The sequence below is a fragment of the Ovis canadensis genome, chromosome 15 (genome assembly GCF_042477335.2).
Source record: "Ovis canadensis isolate MfBH-ARS-UI-01 breed Bighorn chromosome 15, ARS-UI_OviCan_v2, whole genome shotgun sequence".
Taxonomy (NCBI): domain Eukaryota; kingdom Metazoa; phylum Chordata; class Mammalia; order Artiodactyla; family Bovidae; genus Ovis; species Ovis canadensis.
Window position 1 is genome coordinate 43,597,235 of NC_091259.1, and position 27,814 is coordinate 43,625,048.

General features: G+C 36.8%; 1 protein-coding gene across 1 annotated transcript; it reads right to left on the bottom strand.

Moving 5' to 3' along the window:
* Positions 1-27,639, bottom strand: C15H11orf58 (chromosome 15 C11orf58 homolog). The gene is made up of 5 exons (XM_069554310.1): positions 27,264-27,639; positions 18,699-18,782; positions 4,789-4,849; positions 3,160-3,269; positions 1-2,441 (listed from the first exon to the last, which is right to left on the bottom strand). Exons 1-5 carry the CDS (start codon positions 27,324-27,326, stop codon positions 2,214-2,216), a joined length of 546 nt encoding a protein of 181 aa, XP_069410411.1. The 5' UTR covers positions 27,327-27,639; the 3' UTR covers positions 1-2,213.
* Between the last annotated feature and the right edge of the window lie 175 nt (positions 27,640-27,814).

A 27,814-nucleotide genomic window follows, 5' to 3' on the forward strand; every position in this document is an offset into this window, starting at 1 on the left:
TTTCTGCTCTCAAACCATTGTTTAATCAGAATAACAATCACATCAGACTTTTTTCTATACCTTGAATTCTTCCAGGTTTAAAAAATTACAGATATGAGAAGACTTTTACCTATTAATACACACAGGAATCTGTGTTCCTGGAAACCTTTACAATAGAAAGATCACTGGAACATCAGTATAATCAACACCTGGGAGAAGTATATTTCAGGTAAGAAAGTACAATAGTAGGAAAAAGTTGCCACTCAACTTTCACCTCACTAGCATATTTCATTGCGCAAAAGCAAATTGTTTTCCCTCCTGGTACTTTAGTAGGGTATCAAAATGGCATTGTATCTGTCTTCCTTTAATCCCCCTCCCCCGCAATTTAATAAAGAAAAAAAAAACCCAATGTTCATGCTTAAAAGACAGCCATGATATTTAATGTGGTGCTGGGCCACTGGGCCACATGGTCCAACAGACCTAAATTTATTCCGACCCTGAATTTTGTTAAATGTCCAATAATAAATGAACTGGAGTAAGAATTTCTTGAAGATGAAGAAAAAAGGTCCTCCAGTATAGTTATTTTAGAACAAGGCTCTTCTATTTATATAAGAATCAAGGCTTATTAATAACCCAGCATATTTAAATAAATTGATGAAAAATACTTTTTAAAATATAACACTGTTAAACATAAATCAGTTTTCACTTCTTAAATTAGTTGTAATAAGCAACCCTACAGGCTAGTTATCTGAAAATCAATGGTCAAACTGAAATCTGAACAAAGCCAAACTTGTTTAAACCAAATGCTATTTGTTAAACATACATTCTGTTTACTACCCACTGACTCAGTATTTTACTATATAGGGTAACACCTATTATAAAACAATGTGAGAAATAAGAAAAAAAATGTTGGGGGTGTGAAATCTAAAAAAAATTTCAGGATGGACTGCATAATCCAAAAATCACCTGTTCTAGTTGCTACATTCCTCGAACACATTCTACACTTCAAAATGACACAGGGACTAAAAAAAAAATAATCCAACACATTAACATACTTAAGCTTCTAGATGTATAACAGTTCAGCAAACAAATAGTTTTAACTCAAGCCTTTGAACACATCACTTAGAAACATTAAGATTTTGAACCCAATTACTCAAACATCATTGACTAGCCCATAATGCAGTTTGTGTTAACCTGCTGTACAAATTAACCACATAATAGTAGTCAGATACTAATCTTACTCCAACAGAAGTAGTGATAAAATCAAAGCAATACTCCTTTTTGTAAGATAATCAGGATAACAGCACTGGGATAAAATGAAGAGAATTTGGTTTCAGATTCTTGTTCAATAAGCCTGTTCCTCATTTTTAGATAATGAGGATAAAGGTATTACAACCAAATATGGGAAGCTGCTTTCTCTTTATTTAAGCATTAGGAAGGAAATTAACTTTGGTCACATATTACCTTTAAAAAAAAAAAGTTCCATTTTACATATTCCTAAATAGATAGGACCAAATGATCAGAGAAAAATTTTCTTCTGTAAAAATTGGCCAATTTTATATTAAAAGAAAAATCTAACATACAATATCATTCAAATTATATAAAGACTACTTGGGATCATAACATTCCAAATACATGACAACTGCAACCCCAGCCTAACAGGTGTGAAAAGTATTTGCTCTCATGTTGCTTTGGTCCAAAAGAGTAGAGCTGAATCAGTAAGAGTAAACTAAGTTCCAAATATTTTGCCAGCATTAATTTAGATTGTTATTGGCAGCAGAAATATCCATGATGAATAGTTCTACTATGAGAAAGTATAATAAAAGAATATTTCCCATGAACACATCACAGTACCAGATAAAAATTTATAAAAGAAAAACATGAAGAAACAAAAAAAGATAAACAGCTACCACACAAAAAATACTGTTTCCCCCATAACTGTATCTGAAGGGGTAAAAAGGTGATATTAGAGATTGTTGATGATGCTAACATGAAAAGAAGTTGAGTATTGTATTTATTTCTTATTTTATACAACTCTTACTCTTTACAAAAATGGTTATAATCATGCCCATAAAAGTGTAACCCATGGCATCTGAAAGCAAACACTCTTTGTAATTATTTAAAAGGGCCTTTTTAAAAATTATAATACAAAGGTCTGTGCTCTATAAGCAGTCCTCCACTGTGCATTATAACAATAAGGCTTACTTTTAATACAAAGACTAAGTGTTTGGGAGTTATGAGCCACTAGATTTAACAAACATCATCTTATAGTTGCTTTTTGCATCTTTTTTGTTTTTGGACTCCTCCACTTCATCAGGGTGCTCAGCAGCTTGGAGCTCTTCAGTAGATTCTTCCTTCTCTGACTCTGAATCACTTTCAGAGTCATCTGGACTTTCAGGATCAGGTGAATCATCATCATCGTCATCTCCAGCCACATCACCTTCTCCATCATGATCATCTACCTACAAATATCAACCAACAGCCTATTAAAATTATCCAGTACAAAAACTGGAAAAGACCCTCATTTTTGTCTCACTCTCTAGCCATTAAAGCAGCAGTTTAAGAACAGAGGCTGCCTAGGGAAGAGCTGAGGGCTCAGGCGTCTCCAGCTGTTTCGTAAACTGGTACTTGAGGAGGATTTTTGCTTAAGAAAGGGCTCTGAAACCACCACCTTTCCTTCCCTCCCTAGTTTGAAATTAACACTGTCTTCCTGATGGAAACAATACTTTTTTTAAGAATAAGGCAAGTTAACCACTGATTCACGGGAATGCTGAAAACAGTTACCAATGTTTTGCATATTACATTATTTTGGAGTAATGAACCAGTAGTTATATGGAACGAGGTGACATAGGAAACAACTGAGATAACTAATGAGTATTTACATGAAATACTTCATCTAACTTGTGAGTACGTTGTTCATGCCTACTTAAAATGTGCCCTAATGATTCTCCAAGCAGAATGTACATTAAGCTAGTATCAAAAAACTCTAGTATTTCAAAAACTCTCAATCTCTCTTCTCATTAACTACAAAGACTTAGTTTGGCATATAAAAATATTTTAAGTAACTATATAAAGAGAGGTTTCTACTTAGGATTCTTGGTTGCTAGAGTAATTTAACAGAAATAAGTGATATCAAATTAGAAGTATCTTTCCACTTAATGAAAATATGTTAATTACTACCTCACTGAAGCCAAGTCCACAATGTCGTCGATATCTTCCTGATAATTTACTGTCCATACTTTGTTGATATTGAGACTCCAGTTCTTCATTAATTTTCTTGTCTTCTTCCCCTGTATGTCCAGTGTACTTTGATTATGTTTCAGTCAAATTAATAAAAATATTTGATTACACAAAAAACCCATAATACAGATGCTATTATATTTAGGGCTGATTTCTCTGAGTAATTTTACAGTGAATTTTGTGAATGGGTTTATATACCATATGTAATTACCTAACAGACAAAGTAACTTACTTCTTTAGTAGCTACTCGAACTAGAAGCTGTTTTATTAAAAATGAAAAATTTTTCCATGTAATAATTTAAAGCAGATAAGGAATTCTCAGAATTGCCTGAAGTTTAGATACTGTAAATATTAATTGCTAAGAACTTTGGGTATCATGTTTTAGTTAATATAGTCTCATAATGGTTCTCCCGAAAGTGAAAGTTTCCTCCTAGTCATAGAAAAACACCTCCAACAAACAACAGCTTCTGTCTTTGAACACAAATAATGAAAAGGCACATAATTCTGTTCAGAAAATGGCTAAATAAAATGACCTTGGAATTGGCTCTCTGTATGCCTTTCTTTGCATATCACTTTACTGAACCGATACAGCAGGTGACATTTGACATATACTTTTAACATATACTCTGTTGCATGTAAGTTATGAAGTGGAATACTAAACAACCATCTATAAACTTACCACCCAAGGACTAAAATATTACCAATACCATTGGAGCTTTCTGTACGTGGCATTTTAATTTGTAAATACAAGAAAATAACTTCATATTTTAAAAGAATAAGTGCAACAGTTAAATACATTTCCATTCTGCCAAAGTTCAGACTCTTTAGCCTTCTGTAGCAATGCAGATTAATTTGAAGTAATTGTTCAACACCAGAAAAATAAAATGCCTATTAATTTCTAAAATATGCTACATAATCTAGGTCAGTATAAAGTTAATTTAAATGATGTAAGTAAAGGTTTTCTTAAATGTATATGGGGTATTGTGCCCTGTTATTAATAATGTCCAAGATCAGGGTTAATATTAAATGAAAAATTTTCAGCAGACTGAATCCAAATTCTAATTCATTTTCAGTTTTTAAATCCCCCCCCCAAATTAAAAGAATTCATTTCTTCAGGTTTTCCAATGAGTTTTGCTCTGAGATCTTTGAAGAGCATAAACTTAGTGAATAAACTAAAAACCAGTATAATATGCCAACTATTAACACTGTATAGTAAATAGTATACAAAATATATGTAAACTCTAGAAACTAGAGTTGGCAAGATGAGGCATAAAACTTCACTACAATTAAAATACTACATGTTGTAAATTAGTAGAAATGGAAACAGAAGCAAGTCAGTTTCTTGGTTAGAATATCGTATTAATGTAAACTCTTTCAAATCCTTCATCAGAGTATATACTGTTACATAATGTATGGAACATGTTTACATACACAACATCTATTTCCAACATGTTAATCATCAGAACTAATCAACAATTATACACAGAAGTTAGAATATCCCAAAATATATGCAAGTATTTCACATTCCAAATTTAGCACCTCCACTTTAATTATATTTTACCTTCTTACCTGTGCGGAAGTGAGATGTGGATTTGTGATCTCCTATAACAAGACGACCAGTATGTTCTTTCTGTAAGAAGGAAATGTATTAGAATTTGAAACCACAGATTTAACCTAATTATTGCCTATGTGCCTGATGCTGAATTTACATTCTTGCATGGATAGGGATGGAGAGGGGAAACAAAATCAATAAGTAAATTATAGTTATGTCTGAAGGCAGTGTCATTACAATAAACCAAGCAGAGGATGGGTATAGAAAGTATGTTGATTTTAAACAAGACAGACAGATAACTAGAAAATTGGATCAATTTAAACATTTTCTTTTCTAAAATGTTTATGTCTCAGGTATATATCCTGAAGAGAAAGCAAATCAGATTATTTAGCTAAATAAAGATAATGAACAAAATGACAGAAATCTAAAATATAAAAAATAAGAATCATTACTACTTAGCAACAGACCACAAACAGCTAGCTCGTTACTTCTGGCTACAAAAAACACTCTTTCACACTATGAAAAAGCACAGAATTTAAAACAATCTAGTTCAAAGTTACCAACTAATTAGCTTATATAATTAGTCTCAATTTATCAGCTCCAATCCATTCTTTATGGTTCATACTTAGTTTTGAAACCAAACAGGAGCCTGTGGGGCTCCTGGGCACAGAAACCTTTCTGTGTCCATTTCTTGCTTGTAGGGAAGAGACTCCAGCCTCCATGACCTTCCTTGAGTTCCAAAGGGCAGATTCAAATAGACTAAACAGAGAAGGGAGGGGATGCAGAGTGGCGTGAGGAGCAGTCAAGAAACAATAGTGTAGCCTTTGGGTAGGGTCTCAGTTCCACCTCAAGAAATACAAATAACAGAATCTCTGAGTTCTTTACAGAACTAAACCCCATAAACAAATGTAAGATGTTAGCATTCCTCATTCCAGATTAAAGGAACCAGAGAAGCTCTCCAAGAGACCACCTGAGGCCAGGTTAAAGGAATCACAGAAACTCACATCACCTGAGGCCAGATTACATCCTGAACACCAACTATAACCCCTACAACAAGGTGATGGCAGCAAGCATACACTGAGGAAAGATGCGGCAATTACCCATACTAAAAACAGCCCTCACACCAAAAATATTAGACTCATGGCCTATACAGGGATATTTCCACAAAAAAACAACCCTTTAAGCCCATAAAAAAAACCTGTTTCTCCTAAAATTATAGAGAAATATAAGTAAAATGAAGAAACCAGAAACCGTTCCCAATTAAAACAAGAGAAATCCCCTGGACGTGCAATGAAACCTCTCTCCAGTATGCTAGACCCCGAGTTCAAAAAGATGATAAAAATAATAAAGGAGTTAAAAAAGGCTATCAACAAAAATGCAGATCATTATAACTAGAAACTGTAAAGAGAAGCCAATTAAAATTAGAAAACACCTGCTGAGACAAAACCTGGGCTAAAGGCAATAAACGGCGAGCTAAACAATGCAGAAGAATAAATAAATGATCTGGAAGACAGAATAATGGAAATCACCCAATCAGAACAGCAGACAAAATGACAAGTGGAAAAAAAAAAAGGAAAGCAATATATGAGATCTGTGGTATAAAACAGAGCAAGTCAGTCTACACGTAACAGAGATCCCAGAAGAAACAGAAGAGGGGGCTGAAAATGCATTTGAAGAAATTATAGCTGAGAACTCTCCAAACCAAAAGGAAACAGATATCCAGGTACAAGAAATGCAAGACAGTCCCACACAAGATGAACCCAACAGACCTATACCGTGACATTATAATTAAAATGGCCAGAGTTAAAGTGAGAATTCTGAAGGCAGCAAGTAGGAGTTCCTGGCAGCCCAGTGGATAGGATTCCATACTTCTACTGCAGGGGGGCAGGGTTTGATTCCTGGTCAGAGAACTAGGATCCCACAAGCTGTGTGGCACAGTCAAAAAAGGCAATCAAAAGAGTTACTTATAAGGAAAAACTCATAAGTCTATCAGCTGACTTCTCTACAGAAATGCTGCAGGACAGAAGGGAGTGGCAAGATAAATGCAAAGTCCTAAAAATCCTACAACCTAGGATACTCTCCACAGCAAGATTATCATTTAGAAGAGAAAGAATTTCGCAGACAAGCAAAAACTAAAAGAATACAGCAATACAAAACCTATTCTAAAAGAAATATTTAAAGGGCTTCTCTAAATAGAAATGCAGCAAAAACCTATAGGAAAGAGAAAATCACAATCAGAAAATGAGTCACTTAAGTAAGCCAGTACCATAGTTTTCTAAAAAAATTTTGTGAAAGCAATGATAATTAACATGAATACCAAAAGGCTTATTTAACAGGAAGATGTAAAAGAAGACAGACATCAAAATCATAAAATATGGGGGAGAGAAGTTAGAAAATGTAGACTCTTACTAGAATGTGCTTGAACCTATGACTACCAGTCCAAAGCAATGAGATATAACAATGGGTTAAAACCATTTAAAAATAGGAAAGACTAACAATACCCATATTTATATCCTTAACTCTGTCCTAGGCAACAAGTTGAGGCTGCTTCAAACTGGCAGTGTTCACAGTATTTTCTTTAAAACTCATGCCGAGGGTACAATCAATGTAACCTAGTACATTTCTTTCTTCATATGCGATTTGGTGTGTAACCTGGCAGAAAGCATTTTCACATTTCTTAAGTATGAAAATGTTTAAACCCATAAATATTAAGGTACTTGTCCAAACTGTTTTAGTTTTTTCACTAATAAATCTGATATATGTAATTTTTGCTATAAGAAATTTTATTAAAAAAACCTTGAAAAACAGGGTAACTACAAAACAAAAACATAACAACAAATTCACATAAACCAAAAAAAAGAGAACTCAAACGTAACACCAACTGTCAAAGCACAACAGGACAAACAAAAAGAAAGGAACAAAGAGAAATACATTCTCAACTGGAAAAGAAGGTTTGAAATGGCAACAAATATCTATCGACAACTACCTTACAAATACAAATAATACAAATGAATACTAAATGATACAATCAAGAGTGCAGAATGGATTAAATCAAGAGGCTACCTACCATAATGCTGCCTACAAGAGACTCTCTTCAGGGTGAAGGACACACAGATTTGAAACTGAGAGGATGGAAAAGATATTTCATGGAAATAGAAATGACAAGAAAGTGGGGGTAGCAATACCCATATCAGAAAAAACAGACTTTAAGACAAAGCCCATAAAGACAAAGGATACTATAAAATAATAACAGGATCAATACAAGAAAAGGCTATTACAGTTGTTAACATATACATACCCAACATAGGAGCACATAAATGAATAAAAATAAAATACTAACAGACATAGGGAAGAATTGATGGGACTACAATAGGAGACTTTAACATCAGTGGACAGATCTTACACAAAATCAAGGCAGCAACAGATCCTAAACAACACAACAGAACAGTTAAGACACAATTGATACTTATAGGCCATAACATCCAAAAACTCAGAATACACATTCTTTCCAAGTGAACATGGAACATTCTTTGGGGTAGACAACATACTAGGAAACAGAATAAGTCGTAACTAATTTACGAGGATAAAAATTATTTCAAGGGTCTTTTCTGACCACAATGGCATGAAACTAGAAATCAATGACAGAAAGAGAAACGAGAAAAAAAAAACAATTATATGGGGACTAAACAACATGGTATTAAAAAAATCAAGGTGTCAATGATGAGATCAAAGAGAAACTTTAAAATATCTTAAGGCAGATGAAAGCATGGCCATACAGAATCTGTGGGATGCAGCAAAAGCAGTCCTAAGTAAGAAGCTGATAGCAATACAGGCCTTCCTCAAAAAGATAAATCTCAAACAAACAAGTTAACCTACCACATAAAATACTTAGAAAAACAAAACCCAAAGTCAGAAGAAGAGGGTAAATAATCGAAGACGAAACAGGGCTTCCCTGGTCCCTCAGATGATAAAGAATCTGCCTGCAATGCAATAAGAGAGAGTGAAGTCACTCAGTCATGTCCGACTCTTTGTGACCCTGTGGACTGTAGGAGCCTACTATGCTCCTCTGTCCATGGGATTTTCCAGGCAAGAGTACTGGAGTGGGTTGCCATTTCCTTCTCTAGAGCATCTTTCTGACCCAGGGATTGAACCCAGGTTTCCCGCATTGTAGGCAGACGCTTTACCTTCTGAGCCACCAGGGAAGTCCTTGCAATAAGACCCAGGTTCAATCCTTGGACTAGGAAGGTCCCCTGGAGAAGGGAATGGTTACCCACTCCAGTTTTCTTGCCTAGAGAATTCCATGGGCAGAGCAGCCTGGTGGGCTACAGTCCATGGGGTTGCAAAGAGACAGACATGACTGAGACTAACAATTTCACTTTTTCACTTTCAAAGAGAAAATAGAGGCTTTTTAAACATTGGGGGGGGGGGGGGGGTGGATGGAAATCAACCAAGAGCCAGGTTTTTTTGAAAGGGTAAACAGAATCAACAAACCTCTGGCCAGGCTCACCAAGAAGAAAAAAGACAACCCAAATAAAATAAGAAATGAAGCAGTAGAAGTAACAACTAATATTGCAGAAATACCAAAAAACCTTGAGAATACTATCAACAATTATATACCAACAAACCTGACAACCTAGAAAAAATGGACAAGTTTTTAGAAACATACATCAAAATTGAATCAAGGAGAAACATAATAAAAATTTCAAAGACTGGACATTGGAAGTGAAATAGAATCTGTAACTTTAAAAACTCACTACAAACAAAAATCCAGGAACTGATGGCTTCTGAGGAATTCTAATAAACATCAAAGAACTTATTCCACTCCTTCTCAAACTCTTCCAAAAGACTAAAGAGGAGGGAAATTTTCAAAGTCATTCCATGAAGCCACCATCACCCTGATACCAAAACCAGACAAAGATAACACACCAACAGAAAATTACTGGCCAATATTACTGATGAACAGATGCAAAAACCCTCAACAAAATACTAGCAAACTGAATACAATAATACACTAAAAAGATCATGCAACATGATCAAACAGGATTTATCCCAACAATGCATGGATTTTTCAATACCTGCAAATCAATCGGTGTGATATGCCACATTAATTGAAGAATAAAAAAACTACACGATCCTCTTGTGAATGAAAGATGTGGCCTGCCACATCAATAAATAAAGGATATTTTGGCCATCAAATTAGCAGCCACCCCCAATTGTGCGCCCTGAGGGGATTTGGGATGGAGAAAACCAGGATACTGGCCCTAGGTATCTCAGGTGTATATCAGAGGAATGATTTCAGTAAGTCCAAACTCTTATATCTTCCCATTAAATCTTCCCTGAAAAGCATTAAATTCATTAATTTGACATGTCTGGTTTTCCTTAGTTTCTTTAACGAACAGTAATCTTTTGATGTTTCATTTATAGTTTTTGTTGCAAAAATGTCTATATATCCCTTTACCTCTTTGGAGCAGTAATTCAGAGCAATATGAGAGGCCGACTTAAGTCCACAGAAAATCTGCCAAATAAAACATAATTTTCAACTTTTAGGTTGTGTATTTTTTCCAGTGGACAGTTTTGGTGACCAGGAAGGGACACAGAGAAGATGCCTCCCTTTTGTCTGAACGCTATGAGGAACTGAGGCCTTGATACTGACAGAGGCCTGTTGTGCTCATCTGTCTCCTCAGAGAGCGCAGACAAATTTGGATGAGTCTCTCCTGGTTCCTGATGATGAGTTATATTTGGTGGTGTCTAACAGGTGCCTGGCTCCCCAGCTGAAAGAGAGTGGCTCCCCCTAGTTTAAAGGTACTCTAAGGGAGCCCAGATGAAAGACCCTGAGAGAAAGTGACCCCTACCTGAAAGACACTGGGAAACTCAATGGGAAGACATTGGGATTTCCTCAACTGAAAACATACTAAGCAGTCTTGGCTGAATGGCTGGGTTAAGAAGCTGACCTGATTGATGTTTTCCTCAAATTGGCTACCTTAGTAAGAATCTGTTGGGATAAAAGTGCAGTAGTAAATTTGAGAGAAATTCAACTTTAAGATAGGAAACAGACTCACTCAGAGAAATGAGGAGTGTCAGAAAGCCAACCTCCGACTAATACTCCAGCCAGATTCATGTACATACAGAACTTATACCCGAAAGTAAACTAAGGAGTCTTGCCCTGAAAACAACTAAATGGAACTCGTTTTTGTATATGCACTTAAGTTAGAAAAAGTCAGCTTGAAAAAAACCAGAATTTTGATGTTCAAATACAAAAGCCCTTCTAGGGGGATTTTCATTCATTTTTTCTTCTGTGTCTTTGAGATATAAATGTTTTACCTGATCTTCGCCTTTTCTTTGGGGGTGTGTGTTTTGAGCACTTGGTCTCTGTCATCCAAAATGTACACATATGGTGTACATTTAGCAGCCAGTCAAATAGACTGAGATTCTGAGCAGCTTTTGTCTGAATTTACCAACTCACAGGGGCTTTTTGCATTCTAAACCTTTACTGCATCAGCTTGTTTAGTGAAGGCCGTTACTTTCTTACTTTCTATGGACTTCCCTGGTGGCTCAGAAGGTAAAGCATCTGTCTACAATGCGAGAGACCTGGGTTTGATCCCTGGGTTGGGAAGATTCCCTGGAGAAGGAAATGGCAACCCATTCCAGTACTCTTGCCTTGAAAATCCCGTGGACAGAGGAGCCTGGTAAGAGTCAGGCACAACTGAGTGACTTCACTTTACTTTCTTAGACTTATTTCTGAGAATAAACTTTCTGGATCTGTTTAGGTGGCATCATTCACACTCTCTTGTGGAGAACTCTCTTGTGTTATTGGTTTAAGTCACTACTATTAAGATACATCTCACTAACAACCAGATGATTGATCCTTTAAATTAGAGAAACTTCTAAATATCTAAATTTTTAGAGGGCTCTTATTATAAACAGGATTCCCTGGTGGCTCAGTGCTAAAGAATCCACCTGCCAATGCAGGAGATGTGGGTTTGATCCCTGGGTTGGAAAGATCCGCTGAAGAAGGAAATGCCAATCCATCCCTGTATTCTTGCCTGGGAAATCGTGTGGACCAAAGAGCTTGGCGGGCTACAGTCCATGGGGTTGCAAAAGAGCCAGACATGACTCAGTGACTAAACAACATTATAAATACGTGTTTTCTTGATACCTATGGGGAAAAAGATTAAAAGATGGGGAAAAAACAGTATATAATGGTTAACTCTAAGAACACCCTCAGTTTGACAAACCCAAAAAACTAGTTTGGGAAATCTTATTTTGGTTTCTGCTTCCCTTTAATGGATCTTATGGATGCTGATAAAAGCAGTAGAATAATTAATATTAATTAGGTTGATTAACAGAAAAAAACCAAAGGGAAAGTCTAGAGACTATTTCCCAACAACGTAAAAATTTTAAAGGAACTTATCCCAAATGGATAAAGAAATGTTTAGATAAATGATTATTTTAAACTGGGATAAATATGCCAAAGGGATTAAAACAAAAGATTCTCAAACATTACCTAAGGTTCAATGTGTCAAAGGGATCCTCGCCTCAAAGTACTGGTCCCCAACAATAAAAGACCTCAAGCAGGCCTGCTCTATTTACCTGTTATATATATATATATATACATATATATATATGTATGTATGTATTTAAAGGGTGGAAGAAAATTGCACTGAGATCCTGATCAACAATTACTTGGGGAGATGGGCAATTTATCAGCTTCAAAGATTGAGAAAAGGGCCTGAGTCACTTGGCTCAACCCCTCACTGAGGACCCCAGAGACTTTTATACAAAACAGATAAAATGGTTGGAGGACAAAAGAAAGGAAAGTTTCTAGGAATCCCTGTAAAACCAAGACTTTCTGACTGAGTCCTAATAAAACTAGAGTCAAAGGTGTTAAAGTTGACAGAATTGAGTTTATAAAAATTGTATTTATCTTCACCTAAGAATCTACAGAATGCTACGTAAAAGACAGTTCATAATCGCTTATTTCTTAGTATTCACTAGAAAAAGTTTTTAAGAGTTAAGAATCCTAATTTAATACAAAATTAAAGTTACTACAAATAATAAAGAAAAACAGTCCAGTATGTTAGAAAAGTAAGATGTGTTAAGAACAAAAGAGGGTCTGATTAGATTTGCATTTTGATAAGAGAAAAGAAAGTAACTCTTTCCTAGAAGTGGTTAGTTGTAGATGAGAAAATAGACAAAATAATATAGAAAGTGACGGAAGGTTTGTGGAAAAGGAACTCTGAGAAAAGAATTTTGTACATGGTCAGGACTGACTAAAATTAGATTGAATTACATAAATGAATTTTGCTGTTAAAAGCAGGCTGGTACATGACTGGATTTGTTTCTTCTCTCTGTTGAAAGAATAAAGTTTTTTTTAGAAAACTGCTTTTGACAACAGATTATATGAGTTTCTTTGCCTTTAGGTGATCTACATTGCTTTGCAATCTTTTGTCACTGTGTTTAAGTACTGTTTCAGAATGATCTATGTATGATCCTATTTGATCAAGTGTTGACAGTATGGACAGACTTCCCAAACATCAAACTCTAAAGTTCTCCTGACCTCCTACTAACTCTGGGATGCTTCAGAGGGACCAAGACACCTCAGCAAGCAATGTCAAACTAATTAGGTTTATCAGGTATGTTAAATTACTTGAAAAGCATTGTCATGTAATTAGAGATGAACCTTATGTTATATTATATGGATGCCATTAATAGATATTCCAAAATTTACATGAAATTACTAAAAATCTGAGATGCCCTGGTACAATGTTATCACTATAATTCTACTTATTGTCTTAAAATGTTTTATGTTCACAGAAATACCCAAGTTCCTTGTCAACTACATTGTAGTCAGTTCTTTAACCATGCCATTTTAAGTCCTGTCATTTATGAACAACCATTGTTTTACTCTAATGATTTTATAAAATGAAGATCTTCAAGAAGATTCATAAAAAGAACTTTTTTAAAAAATGTAAGTTTCTGGTAACTTTTAGATGATATCACTGAAATATGTTAAGAAATGACAAAACTCTCATGTAAAACCTGATGACTTCATCCAGATCAACAGGCATTACATGGGACTGAATGAAATAATAAATATATAACTATGACTTTTGGGGGGAAAATACTAGCTTTTCGTCTTTGTTTTCCAGAAAAACTTTTCCTTATCATTCCATGATCTACAAGTTGATCAAGTATTCTTTATAAACAAAAATAAAACATTAATTGTTTATACTCTGTCTTTCCCTGCCATACTATGACCTTATTAATGTTACCAACTATATTAATTATCCTGTCTAGTTTATAAGATTATCTATTGCATTACCCAACGTGTAACTAGGTCTCCAAAAAATTAATGATGGTGAAGTTATTAATGTTACTAACTATATTAATTATCTTGTCTAGTTTATAAGGTTGTCTCTTGCATTACCCAATGTGTAACCAGGTCTCCAAAAAACTAATGATGGCAAAGGTCTTAAGACAGTTAATCTCACACTCACGCACGAGACTCCCTAACACTGTTGGACAAAATTGGTCACAAAGGGCCTCTCAAATGTTGGTTGAATTTAAGAGGAAAGAAGAACTATGAATGAAAAATGTAGCCATGTCAGTAAACAAAGGGCACTGTAGCCATCAAGCTAGTAGCCACTGCATTCACTACTTTGCTCCTGGTAGAGATTCAGAATGTAGAAAAGCAGGATACTGGCCCTAAACACTTAAGATGCCTATCAAAAGAATGATTTCAATGAGTCTAGACTCTTGTACTTTCCCACATGAAGTGTTAAATTCACTAACTTAACATATTGGATTTTCCCTAGTTAACAGTAATCTTTTGATGTTCCAACTTATCTGGTTTTAGGCTCCTCCCTTACCTCTTTGGAGCAGTTGCTCAGAGCAATCTGAGAGGCTGCCTTCTGGGTTTAAGTACTCAGAAAATCTGCTGAATAAAATAATTTTCAACTGTTATGTTGTGCATTTTTTCAACTGACAATCTCAGTAGATGAAGAAAAACTTTTGCTAAAACTCAACATACATTTATGATAAAAACTCTTCAGAAAGTGGGCACAGAGGGAATCTGCCTCAACATAATAAAGGCCATATACGACAAACCTACAGCTAACATGACACTCAAAGGTGAAAACTTGAAATCATTCCCCCTAAGATCAGGAACAAGACAAGGATACCCACTTTTACCACTTTTATTCAGCATAGTATTGGGAATCCTAGCCACAGCAATCAGACAATAAAAAGAAATAAAAGGAATCCAAATTAGAAAGGAAGAAGTAAAACTGTCACTGTTTGCAGATAACATGATACCATATACAGGAAATCCTAAAGACACCAGCAGAAAACTACTAGAGTTCATCAATGAACTGGGTCAAGTTGCAGACTACAAAATTAATACATAGAAATTGGCTGCATTTCTATACATTAACAATGAACTATCAGAAAGAGAAATTAAGGAAACAATTCCACTTACCATCACATCAGAAAGAATAAAATACCAAGGAATAAACCTACCTAAACAAGCAAAAGAACTGTATTGAGAAGCCTAAAAGATGCTAACAGAAGAAACTGAAGACAACAGAAACAGACGGAAAGTATTCTTAAATTGGAAGAATCCATACTGTTAGTGACCATACTTCCCAAAGCCATCTATCAATTTAATGCAATCCCTATCAAATCACCAATGGCATTTTTCAAAGAACTAGAACAAATAATTTTAAAATTTCTGTGGCCCCAAAGAGCCAAAACAATTTTGAGGAAGAATAGTCAGAGGAATCACACCCTCATTTCAGACTATTCTACAAAGTTACAGTAATCAAAACTGTATGGAACTGGCACAAAAACATACATAGATCGATGGAACAGGATCAAAAGCCCAGAAATAATCCCATATACTTATAGTCAATTAATCTATGATAAAAGAGGCAAGAATATACAACAGAGAAACAGTCTCTTCAATAAGTGGTGCTTGGAAAACTGGACAGCTACATGTATATGAATGAAATTAGAACATTCTCTAACACTGTATTCAAATATAAACTTGAACAGGATTAAAGATACAAGTAAATTGCAGCACTATTTATTTCACTTGTCTCTTAGAGTAATGGAAATAAAACAAAAATAAACAAATGGGACCTAAAAAAACTTGAACTTAAAAGCTTTTGCACAATAAAGGAAACCATAAGCAAAATGAAAAAACAATCTATGGAATGGGAAAAAATGTTTACAAATGATGACACCACCAACACATTAATTTCCAAAATGTACAAATAGCTCCTATAGGTCAATATCAAAAGAAAATCCTCACCCAATCAAAATATAGGCAGAAGATCTAAACAGACCTTTTTCCAAGACATACAGATGGCCAAAAGACACATGAAACAATGCTCAACATCATGAATTATTACAGAAACTCCAATCAAAACTACAAGGGGGTATCACCTCACACTGGTCACAAAGGTCATCATCAAAAGATCTATAGACAATAAATGCTGGAGGGGATGAAGAGAAAAAGGATCCCTCCTATGGTGTTGGTAGGAATGTAAATGGAGAACAGTATGGAAGTTCCTTAAAAAACTAGAAATAGTTACCATATGATTCATAAATCCCATTCCTGGGCATATATACAAAGACAACTACCTCAAAAAGATATAAACACTCCAACGTTCATAGCAGCAGCATTTACAAAGCCAAGTCATGGAAGCAACCTAAATGTCCATCATTTAGGTAAATGGATAAAGAAGATGCAGTGTGTATACATACATACATATATAATGGAATTATATATATATATATACACAATAGAATACTGCTCAGCAATAAAAGAAAGAATGAATAATGCCATTTGCAGCAACATGGATGGATCTAGATATTATAATAAATGAAACCAGACAAAAACAAATATTATATCACATGTAAAATCTAAAAAAATATACGATGAACTTATTTACAAAACAGAAACCAGACTTACAGACATAGAAAACAAACTTACAGTTACCAAAGGGCAAGACGGGTGGGAGGGATAAATTTGGAATTTTAGACACAAAATCTTATATACAAAATAGACAAACAGTAAGGTCCTACTATACATATATACAGCACAGGGAACTATACTCAGGATCTTATAATAAACTATAATGAAAAAGAATCTGAAAAACAGATATAGATGCATAACTGAATCACTCTGCTGTATATTTGAAACTAATACAAAACTGTAAATCAATTATACTTCAATTAAAAAAAAAGAATACCAAATGAAAAAAATATTGTTCACCAAAATTAGTGGCTCTGTGATAAAGAGTTTGCGCGCCCTTTCAAGAGACTTGGGTTCAATCCCTAGGTCAGGAAGATCCCCTGGAAAAGGGAATGGAAACCCACTCCAGTATTCTTGCCTGCAAAATCCCATGGACAGAGGAGCCTGGAGGGCTACAGTCCATGAGGTTGCAAAAGAGTCAGACACGACTTAGCAACTCAACAATAACAGCAAAACTGTTCATTAAAATTTGACTCTGCAAAGCAATCTTAACCAATCAAGTGTGAAGATATACAGTAGCTAACAAATCATCCTATTGTGAAATCATGCCACATTCTCCATACCCAGACGATACTCCTGAAAAGCTTCAAGCATTAATGCTTATTGCCCTAGATATTATTAGCACAAAAGCAAATCAACAATTAAGTAGATTGCTCCTTTAGATTGCAGAAAATATGTAACAAGATTTGAATATATACAATGACATTGAGTTATTCTAAGATGATAGCACCCTCTGACTAAAAGATCAGTTATAATCTTTGCTATCAAAGAATTTAATGTATGCTATACCCATTTATCAGTACCCAATTTTTTTTTTTTAATTGTTCAATCTGTCCTCCACCTTACTCGCTCCCTCCTGTTTTACTGAGATATAACTGACCACTGGTGATTAACTTCCATATATTTTATGTTAGGATGTTATTTCAAGGTACTTAAATTTAATTCTACTAGATTAAGTATACTTCCTAAACTATTACTTCATATATCCTTAGAAAATCTATTTACATGAAGCAAGAGAAACTTCAGACTACTTTCTATGACAAATAACAAATTATTGGAAATAATGTAGTATTATACAATGCTTCCTTTGTATAGGTCCTAACATCTTACATGATCTTTCCATATGCCCAACTCCACTATTCTAGTCTGGCTAACTCTTAATCCTCTCAGATTCAGATCAATTCTGTTTCTGGGAAGCTTTCTTGTGCTGCTAAACAAGAGTTAGCTTCCCTTGTCTGCTGATTTTGCAGCATGTGCATAGCTCTTCCATAGTAATTATAATTCTATATTGTCATTATCTGGTATCCTCCAGCACATGATGACTCCAAACATGTGTCACTAATCTGTGTGATCTCACCCTGCTCCTCCAGGACCTAGGACAGTGCTTGAAATGTATTAAGACAGTCAACAGTCATTGGTAAAATGCATGAATGCATTCTCATATGAATAAAAAAAACAAAGGCAGAGGACAGAATTCAAGTTTTTGATAAAGGCTATTCCCCTGGCCACTACGTAAAGAGCTGGACAAACTATAAAATATGAAAGATTATTCTTTGTAAGATCTACCAAATGGTCTGCCCAAAAGTATCAAATTATTAGGCTAATAGATGGCAAATCACAACTTTTGCCTTTTCTTTCTTCCATAGGAGTCTGCTCAAACCAATTTTTTCCCTCTATATAGTTTCTAAACACTATCACCCAGTGGCACAGAGAATCTTAGAAGCAGCTCAATTAGGTCAGTTATAGCTACAAAAAACTAAAGTAATCAGGCAGACCTTAAAATGTAAAGTAAAATGGAATTTGACTGTATTCATTCTTTGTCACTTAACATACACAAAAAGGGCATTATTTTCACAGAAAAGATAAAAATGTATTCTGTCTGATGCTTACCTTTCCTGCTCCCATAAGTCTCAAGAACTTTTGTTTTCTTTCTTCATTACCTAAGTCTGCTGCCTCCCAATTGCTAGATCCAAGCTGGAAAAGAAATAGACCAGTTAATCTTTTCTGTATAATAATAAATATTAAGAAAACTTAGAAAGAGTCTACTAGTAAATCTCAAGTTTCTTCCTCCCTCCCACTCCCATCAGTTTTCACTATAAACTAGACTCATTCTTGATTAGGAAGTTAACCATATGTATTATATTTGATTTAAAAAAATACTTATTTTCTGTTAGCATAAGGCAAACTCCTTTAGTCTTTTTGAAACCAGAGATCTGGGTTTCAAAAGTTTACACCTCTAAGAATTACCTTGAGGGCTGGTTAAAACACAGACTGCTGGGCTGTACCTCAGGAATTTCATATTTAGTACATCTAGGGTGGAGCTCAAGGATTTACTGCACTTCCAACAAATTCTTAAGAGATGGTGATGTTGACCACACTGTGAGAGCTACTTAGAGCCTTACAGGGCCCAAGGGTATCTAATACTTTGAACCTAGAAGGCTGCCACAGCTGTTAACTGAAGTTAAAAACTGGCTATAGTAATATTCTAAAGAACAGTATAACTTCAGAGTCAACTGGACCCATTTTTAGTTTCTTTTTTGAACAGTTTCTGTTACTTCTAAGGACTAGTATGTTAGGACTTTTATTCTTTCTTTAAGGTCTTCCAAAGAACAAAGAGAATATTTACTATTTTTTTTTTTAAAAAAGAATAGAGCAAAACTCATCCTATCTTGTAATTATCAAATGGGTCTAGTGAACCTTTTTATAAATCTAGCAAGTATTATGGAATCCAAGCAATATTTTTCCCTACAACTTGAAACAAATGTAAGAATTATTTCATTATAATTCATTAATCATTCCCAATTATGCTAAAAATGACTAAAATAATAAGAAAAGTTATCCCATTGTGTTGTCGAAAGAATTGCATCATCTTTCAAGAAGACATCACCTCTCTGTTGTATGCTTTAGCTTTCTTTGGACACAGTTGAAAATTTTTACATTTCTACCCATAATGGCAACTGAGTAAAAAAACCTAGACAGACAGGAGGTATTTCACAACTATTACATGAATTAGAAGATGAATTGGAGAAGACAACGGCAACCCACTCCAGTACTCTTGCCTGGAAAATCCCATGGATGGAGGAGCCTGGTAGGTTGCAGTCCATGGGGTCGCTAAGAGTCGGACATGACTGAGCAACTTCACTTTCACAGATTGGAGAAGGAAATGGCAACCTACTCCAGTGTTCTTGCCTGGAGAATCCCAGGGATGGGGGAGCCTGGTGGGCTGCCATCTATGAGGTCGCACAGAGTCAGACATGACTGAAGCGACATAGCAGCAGCAGATGAATGCAAAATGACAAGTAGGGTACACACTCTAACAATAATGGCAAACTTAACTGCAAAAATCTAAAACTATGAGTTTTTGGATGATGAAATACTAGATTTCCCCAACCCAGAAGTCAATGAGAGAGATAATTTTTCTCCAATGTGGAAGTCAATGCGAGACAAAGAAAAAAGACAAAAAAAGAAATGATACTTTCATCTAGAAAGCCATTCAACAGGCTTCATTTTGCATTACTGCAACAACAGCCTGGACCACCCCATTTTTTCTAGAGAGATATGTAACAATTTCCTCTTTTATGATATTTGTACACCAAAACTTATTTCATATAGTTTTTAAGTGGACAAATATTAAGGGCTGGTGACTAGAAGGAATACAGAAATGAAAGCATTCACTGAATTGATCCCTTCAGTTGACTTTATAATCTGAAAATGAAAATGCTGTGTAATTATAGAGCAAAGAAGCCAACCCCCCTTTCTACACAAAACTATGAGAAATGAAAGCGTTTCAAAAAAATTCTTCAGGTATCATATTTTGATGATGCAAATGCAAGAATAAACATAAAGCTAAGATCTATTATAAATAGATCTGAAATATGAAATTACGTTTCAGTTTCACACACGACAACTGATAAGCAGTTAGCTATATTCAGTTCAGTTGCTCAGTTGTGCCCGACTCTTTGCAACCCTATGAATCACAGCACACCAGGCCTCCCTGTCCATCACCAACTCCTGGAGTTCACTCAAACTAATGTCCATCAAGTCAGTGATGCCATCCAGCCATCTCGTCCTCTGTCATCCCCTTCTCCTCCTGCCCCCAATCCCTCCCAGCATCAGGGTCTTTTCCAGTGAGTCAACTCTTCGCATGAGGTGGCCAAAGTACTGGAGTTTCAGCTTCAGCAGCAGTCCTTCCAATGAACACCCAGGACTGAACTCCTTTAGGATGGACTGGTTGGGTCTCCTTGCAGTCCAAGGGACTTTCAAGAAGTCTTCTCCAACACCACCCTTCAAAAGCATCAATTCTTCAGTGCTCAGCTTTCTTCACAGTTCAACTCTCACATCCATACATGACCACTGGAAAAACCATAGCCTTGAATAGACAGACCTTAGCTGGCAAAGTAATATCTCTGCTTTTTAATATGCTATCTAGGTTGGTCATAACTTCCTTCCAAGGAGTAAGCGTCCTTTAATTTCATGGCTGCAATCACCATCTGCAGTGATTTTGGAGCCCCCCATAATAAACTCTGACACTGTTTCCACTGTTTCCCCATCTAATTCCCAGGAAGTGATGGGACCAGATGCCATGATCTTCGTTTTCTGAATGTTGAGCTTTAAGCCAACTTTTCCACTCTCCTCTTTCACTTTCATCAAGAGGCTCTTTAGTTCCTCTTCATTTTCTGCCATAAGGGTGGTGTCATCTGCATATCTGAGGTTTTGATATTTCTCCCAGCAATCTTGATTCCAGCTTGTGCTTCTTCCAGCCCAGCGTTTCTCATGATGTACTCTGCATATAAGTTAAATAAGCAGGGTGACAATATACAGCCTTGATGTACTCCTTTTCCTATTTGGAACCAGTCTGTTGTTCCATGTCCAGTTCTAACTATTGCTTCTTGACCTGCATATAGGTTTCTCAAGAGGCAGATCAGGTGGTCTGGTATTCCCATCTCTTTCAGAATTTTCCACAGTTTATTGTGATCCACACAGTCAAAGGCTTTGGCATAGTCAATAAAGCAGAAATAGATGTTTTTCTGAAACTCTTGCTTTTTCCATGATCCAGCGGATGTTGGCAATTTGATCTCTGGTTCCTCTGCCTTTTCTACAACCAGCTTGAACATCTGGAAGTTCATGGTTCACATACTGCTGAAGCCTGGCTTGGAGAATTTTGAGCATTACTTTACTAGCATGTGAGATGAATGCAATTGAGCGGTAGTTTGAACATTCTTTGGCATTGCTTTTCTTTGGGATTGGAATCAAAACTGACCTTTTCCAGTCCTGTGGCCACTGCTGTTTTCCAAATTTGCTGGCATATTGAGTGCAGCACTTTCACAGCATCATCTTTCAGGATCTGAAATAGCTCAACTGGAATTCCATCATCTCCACTAGCTTTGTTCTTAGTGATGCTTTCTAACACCCACTTGACTTCACATTTCAGGATGTCTGGCTCTAGGTGAGTGATCACATCATCATGATTATCTAGGTCGTGAAGCTCCTTTTTGTACAGTTCTTCTGTATATTCTTGCCACCTCCTCTTAATATCTTCTGCTTCTGTTAGGTCCATAGCATTTCTGTCCTTTATCGAGTCCATCTTTGCATGAAATGTTCCCTTGGTATCTCTAATTTTCTTGAAGAGATCTCTAGTCTTTCCCATTCTGTTGTTTTCCTCTATTTCTTTGCATTGATCACTGAGGAAGGCTTTCTTATCTCTCCTTGCTATTCTTTGGAACTCTGCATCAGAGGGCACACACACTGAACCATAATCACAGAAAACTAGCCAATCTAATCACACGGACCAAAGCCTTGTCTAATTCAATGAATCTAAGCCATGTCCTGTGGGGCCACCCAAGACAGGAGGGTCATGGTGGAGAGGTCTGACAGAATGTGGTCCACTGGAGAAGGGAATGGCATACCACTTCAGTATTCTTCTCTTGAGAACCCCATGAACAGTATGAAAAGGCAAAATGATAGGATACTGAAAGAGGAACTCCCCGGGTCAGTAGATGCCCAATATGCTACTGGAGATCAGTGGAGAAATAACTCCAGAAAGAATGAAGGGATGGAGCCAAAGCAAAAACAATACCCAGCTGTGGATGTGACTGGTGATAGAAGCAAGGTCTGACACTGTAAAGAGCAATATTGCATAGGAACCTAGAATGTCAGGTCCATGAATCAAGGCAAAGTGGAAGTGGTCAAACAGGAGATGGCAAGAGTGAACATCGACATTCTAGGAATCAGTGAACTAAAATAAACTAAAATGGGTGAATTTAACTCAGATGACCATTATATCTACTACTGTGGCAGTAATCCCTTAGAAGAAATGAAGCAGCCATCATGGTCAACAAGAGAGTCCAAAATGCAGTACTTGGATGCAATCTCAAAAACATCAGAATGATCTCTGTTCATCTCCAAGGCAAACCATTCAATATCACGGTAATCCAACCTATGCCCAAACCAGTAACGCTGAAAAGCTGAAGTTGAACGGTTCTAAGAAGACCTACAAGACCTCTTAGAACTAATATCCCCCAAAGATGTCCTTTTCATTATAGGGGACTGGAATGCAAAAGTAGGAAGTCAAGAAACACCTGGAGTAACAGGCAAATTTGGCTTTGGAGTACAGAATGAAGCAGGGCAAAGGCTAAGAGAGTTTTGCCAAGAGAACGCACTGGTCATGGCAAACACCCTCTTCCAACAACACAAGAGAAGACTCTACACGTGGACATCACCAGATGGTCAACACCGAAATCAGACTGATTATATTCTCTGCAGCCAAAGATGGAGAAGCTCTATACAGTCAGCAAAAAACAAGACCGGGAGCTGACTGTGGCTCAGATCATGAACTCCTTATTGCCAAATTCAGACTTAAATTGAAGAAAGTGGGGAAAACCACTAGGCAATTCAGGTATGACCTAAATCAAATACCTTATTATTATACAGTCGAAGTGAGAAATAGATTTAAGGGACTAGATCTGATAGAATGCCTGATGAACTATGGACGGAGGTTTGTGACACTGTACAGGAGACAGGGATCAAGACCATCCCCATGGAAAATAAATGCAAAAAAGCAAAATGGCTGTCTGGGGAGGCCTTACAAATAGCTGTGAAAAGAGAAGTGAAAAGCAAAAGCTATATTCAGAGAATGCTAAATATTTTGGGTATGCACTGTGTAGATACATATATGGTGAAAAAAATCAAGAAAATTTGGTTTGTTATGGTTAAGTTCTAGAATTTAAGTTATTAGAATTTCTAATAAAATTACTTTTACAATCTTTTCTTCTGAAAATTATTCATAAAAGACCACTAGAATAATGCATATGTAAAACAATGATGGTCATCCTTCCTGGGCATATAAGAGTTGAAATATTTGTCCCATATTGGACACCCACTTATGGTTCTTCTCAATTCCTTTTGGTGGCATGCTCTTCTGATTCTGGCCATCTAAGTTCCCAATCTTTAATTCTTCCCACCTGACATCTCATATGTTTTTATAGACTAGTTAGTTCTTAACTATTTCTGGCTCAATATAGTTAAGAAAAAGAAACCCAAAACAAAAAAGCAAAGTATTAGTGAAGCTTAAGTTCTGATTCTCACTAAACAATTGTTCCTTGGACCTGATATTTAACTTTTAAGTTTTAATTCTCCATCTGCCCTAAGAGTCTTTTCTGAAAAGCTGTCTTAAGAATACCAACACCTTTCCCAGGCCTGGCCAAGGGGCATCGCGCAGAGGTGGCGGCGGCGCACCGAGGCAGCGACCGTGCTGCTCCCGGGGTCCGCAGCCCGGCCCCGCGCTCCCGCGGGCCAAAGAAACTTTGGGAGCAGTGGAAAATTAAAAAAAAAAAAAAAGAATACCAACACCTAAGAATTGCATAGTGTTTCACAACTTACAAATCACTTTTTATTTACATTCTCTCAAGAGTCCATTTAATAAATAAGGACACTGAGGCAAAGAGGCTAAATGACTTGCTTCCATCCTCTGCTCTTTCCACATAATACTCTGTACATGATCAAATGAGACAGGATACACACAAGTAGTTTATGAACTACAGTCAAATATATAGAATTTAAAATAATTGTCTAAAAAAGCAAAACTTCCCCAAATTTCCTATTAAAAGAGCAAATATCTTCAATGCCTTACATAAACAACCCTATCATCTATAATTTATAATTCTAATTAAAAAAAATTATGAAGTCCTTCCAGTTCTTCTTTCCAGGTCTTCCCATATAGTAGAAAGTACCTTGCTCAAGTGCTGTACTCTGAAAAGCACATGGGTGCCCATACATTCTTAGAGATTCTCCACCAGTTACTAAAGAAAACGTCCGTATTCATCCTACTTCCTAAAAGACAGCTTTCATTTCTCCACTCCAATCAAACCAACGAAACTATTTTTAAGTTGGTTTCATCCTTAATACACTTATTATAGAACTGCAGTCAATTTACCTCCTCTTCAGTACACACTGTAGTAACTCTTAGAATTTATTTCTACAATTGTCAGCATTTTCCTAGAGTTGGATTCCATGATTTGTTACCCCCAATAAACATGAGGTGAGTGGACAAAGAAAACTGATAATCTTTTAGGTGCAGAGGCACATTAGAAACTGCTGACCACTTACATTTGATTTTCTAAACAGACATGTATTTTAAAAATTTAAGTATGTATTATTCTTAAAATATTAAAAACACAAGCACTTAAAGATAACTCCCAATTACCAACAAAAATTAAAATATTAAAGAAACTGACTCAAAAATCACTGTCAAAGGACAAGTTACTACGGTATTGCACTAAAATATGGAATTCAGTTCAATCGCTCAGTCGCCTCCGACTCTTTGCGACCCCATGAACTGCAGCACGCATTAGCAACATTCATAGATACTGTGTTAAGGTCCGAGGACCTAATTTTGAACTGCAACTGTAACCATCTCTGTTAAAAGGAATGCTTATAGGATTGGAAAAGGTCTTAAAGGTCATGTAGTTTAACCTGACCTCATCAAAAACTGTAGAGATTTAATTATTTAATCATTTCAACTTTGTTAAATTACCTAATAGCGCCAAGAGTTTTCTGTCAAAATAAAAGATTATTTCTTTGATTCTAGCAAAACAGGTGCCTGACATTCTAGCAATCAAATCACAGTTAAATACCAGGAGGAAAACAGCGTAATGGTTTTTAAAACGGCACCCAGGTCACTCAAAAAGCCTAGATAAATTCCTGATTAAGTACTGGCTTACCATATTAACATGAAAATATCTCAAAGCCAGTTATAGGGAGGAACAGCGGGCACGAATAAATCTCACTATATAACTATTCATCCTTAAATCTTTACTGATTACTTATCTTTCTGCAGAGCTAAAATTAATTTCCGTAAAGAGCCTTACTATTCTGGACCTAATTCCACCATTTACCTAATGAGGGATGGGTCTTAACGTCATCTCATTTATTACAACTGACGCACCAACAGAGTTCAATGAGTCTTTTATGCTTCGAAAAGTAAAATATTACCAAAGGCACTGAACCGCACTTTAGAAAACAAAGACCTCTACACATTCAGAAATTGACAGCGCTTTAAATAATCGAAAGTAAACTAGTTATCCTCCCTTCATCATCCTTATCAATAACCTCTCCACCTTCCCCCGCTCCCCAATTTCCCCGTCTACGTTTCCATGGCATTCATCCATTGTATGAAGGACCTAGTTTTACGTTTACTGGTTACTGCAGTGTCCATGACACCGCGCTAGGAGCTAGTACAAATACACAAAAGGCCCAGCATAAACACCATAGTTATTCATCTTTGAATTCCCAACATCTGGCACAGCAGTGAATATTTAATGGTTTACTTCAAGGAATGAATGGCCTGCTATTTAAACTGACAACTGTTGGGGGGAGGGAGAAGAGAAGTACTTGACATCAAAACTGGATTCTACATCTCAACGTCTCAGGCCTCAGTACTGTGCGCCACTTCTCCCGGTACAGTTTTTCCGTTCAATACTTTGGTTTACTCTTAATAATACAGTTAATTTTAACTGTTACCATTACGTTGCAAAAATAATCCCGGCCAGAATAATCTGTCCAAATCTGCACGAACATCTCGACTATCACAGCAGGATTTTAAGCCTAAAACCAGCAGGATCTTGCCATTTCCTAGTAGAAGCACCCATAAAGAAGCTTCAACAGCCCCCAAATGGGTAAACACGCACACCTGACTAAGCTCTTTCACTTCTCGACCATCCAGAATTTCCTTCCTCGATTCCCCTTCCTAGGCAGGTCTCTGGCTCTTAGCGGGTAGAACTCTACAAACAGTTCAAGCCTAATTAAGAAAAGAGTATATTTCCCTTTCTTCTGGGCCCTCCCCGCGGCCCTCCCCATTCAGGTCACCTCAAGCGCTTCCTCCGTCTTCATCCACCCTTCCCCGCCTATCCCAATCTTTGGTAGGCCTCAACCCTCCACCACTCCGCCATTGTTATTTACATCGTCGTCTGGGGAGGCTGAACGCTTCACCCCGTGCGGATGGGACTCCCTGGCAGCACTCATCGTTGCGGACACCACAACGGGAAAGGTCGAACCCACTCGCCCGTTCTCCTCAGCCGCGACGCCAGCAGCCTGCAGCCTGCCACCGGCCCAAGCAGCAGCGCCACTCCACAAGGCAGAGTCCCTTCGGGCCTTGTCCGCCACAGTCGTCACTGCCGCGGGCGCTCGCTACCTTGGCGCACTCTGGGAGTTGTAGTTTCCTGGTTCACAACATACCGCCTGAACAAAGGAGATGGATGGGTGACTAAAACTACAACTCTCAGGAAGCCCAGCGGCGCCGCCAGCGCTGTGTGGCGGGAGTGCCCTTCGAGGCTCCGCCTTCCTCGGCTAGTGGAGGTAGCTTTCCCGCGGATTGGTATGGCGGTGAGCGGCGTAGTGAAGATTCGTTGCTACAGAGAGACCTAGCCTTGGTTTTGGCATTTTACTGTGGGACGCTGCCCCCTTTACAAATTCATTCGTTACAGTTAAGCACCTGGGTTTAAATGTAATGT

Coding starts and splice junctions, on each gene's coding strand:
- C15H11orf58 (XM_069554310.1), bottom strand. CDS start 27,326: ATGAGTGCTGCCAGGGAGTCCCATCCGCACGGGGTGAAGCGTTCAGCC. Junction 3,270..4,788: donor CACATCTCACTTCCGCACAG/GTAAGAAGGTAA, acceptor CTGGACATACAG/GGGAAGAAGACAAGAAAATT. Junction 2,442..3,159: donor GTGGACTTGGCTTCAGTGAG/GTAGTAATTAAC, acceptor TGATATTTGTAG/GTAGATGATCATGATGGAGA.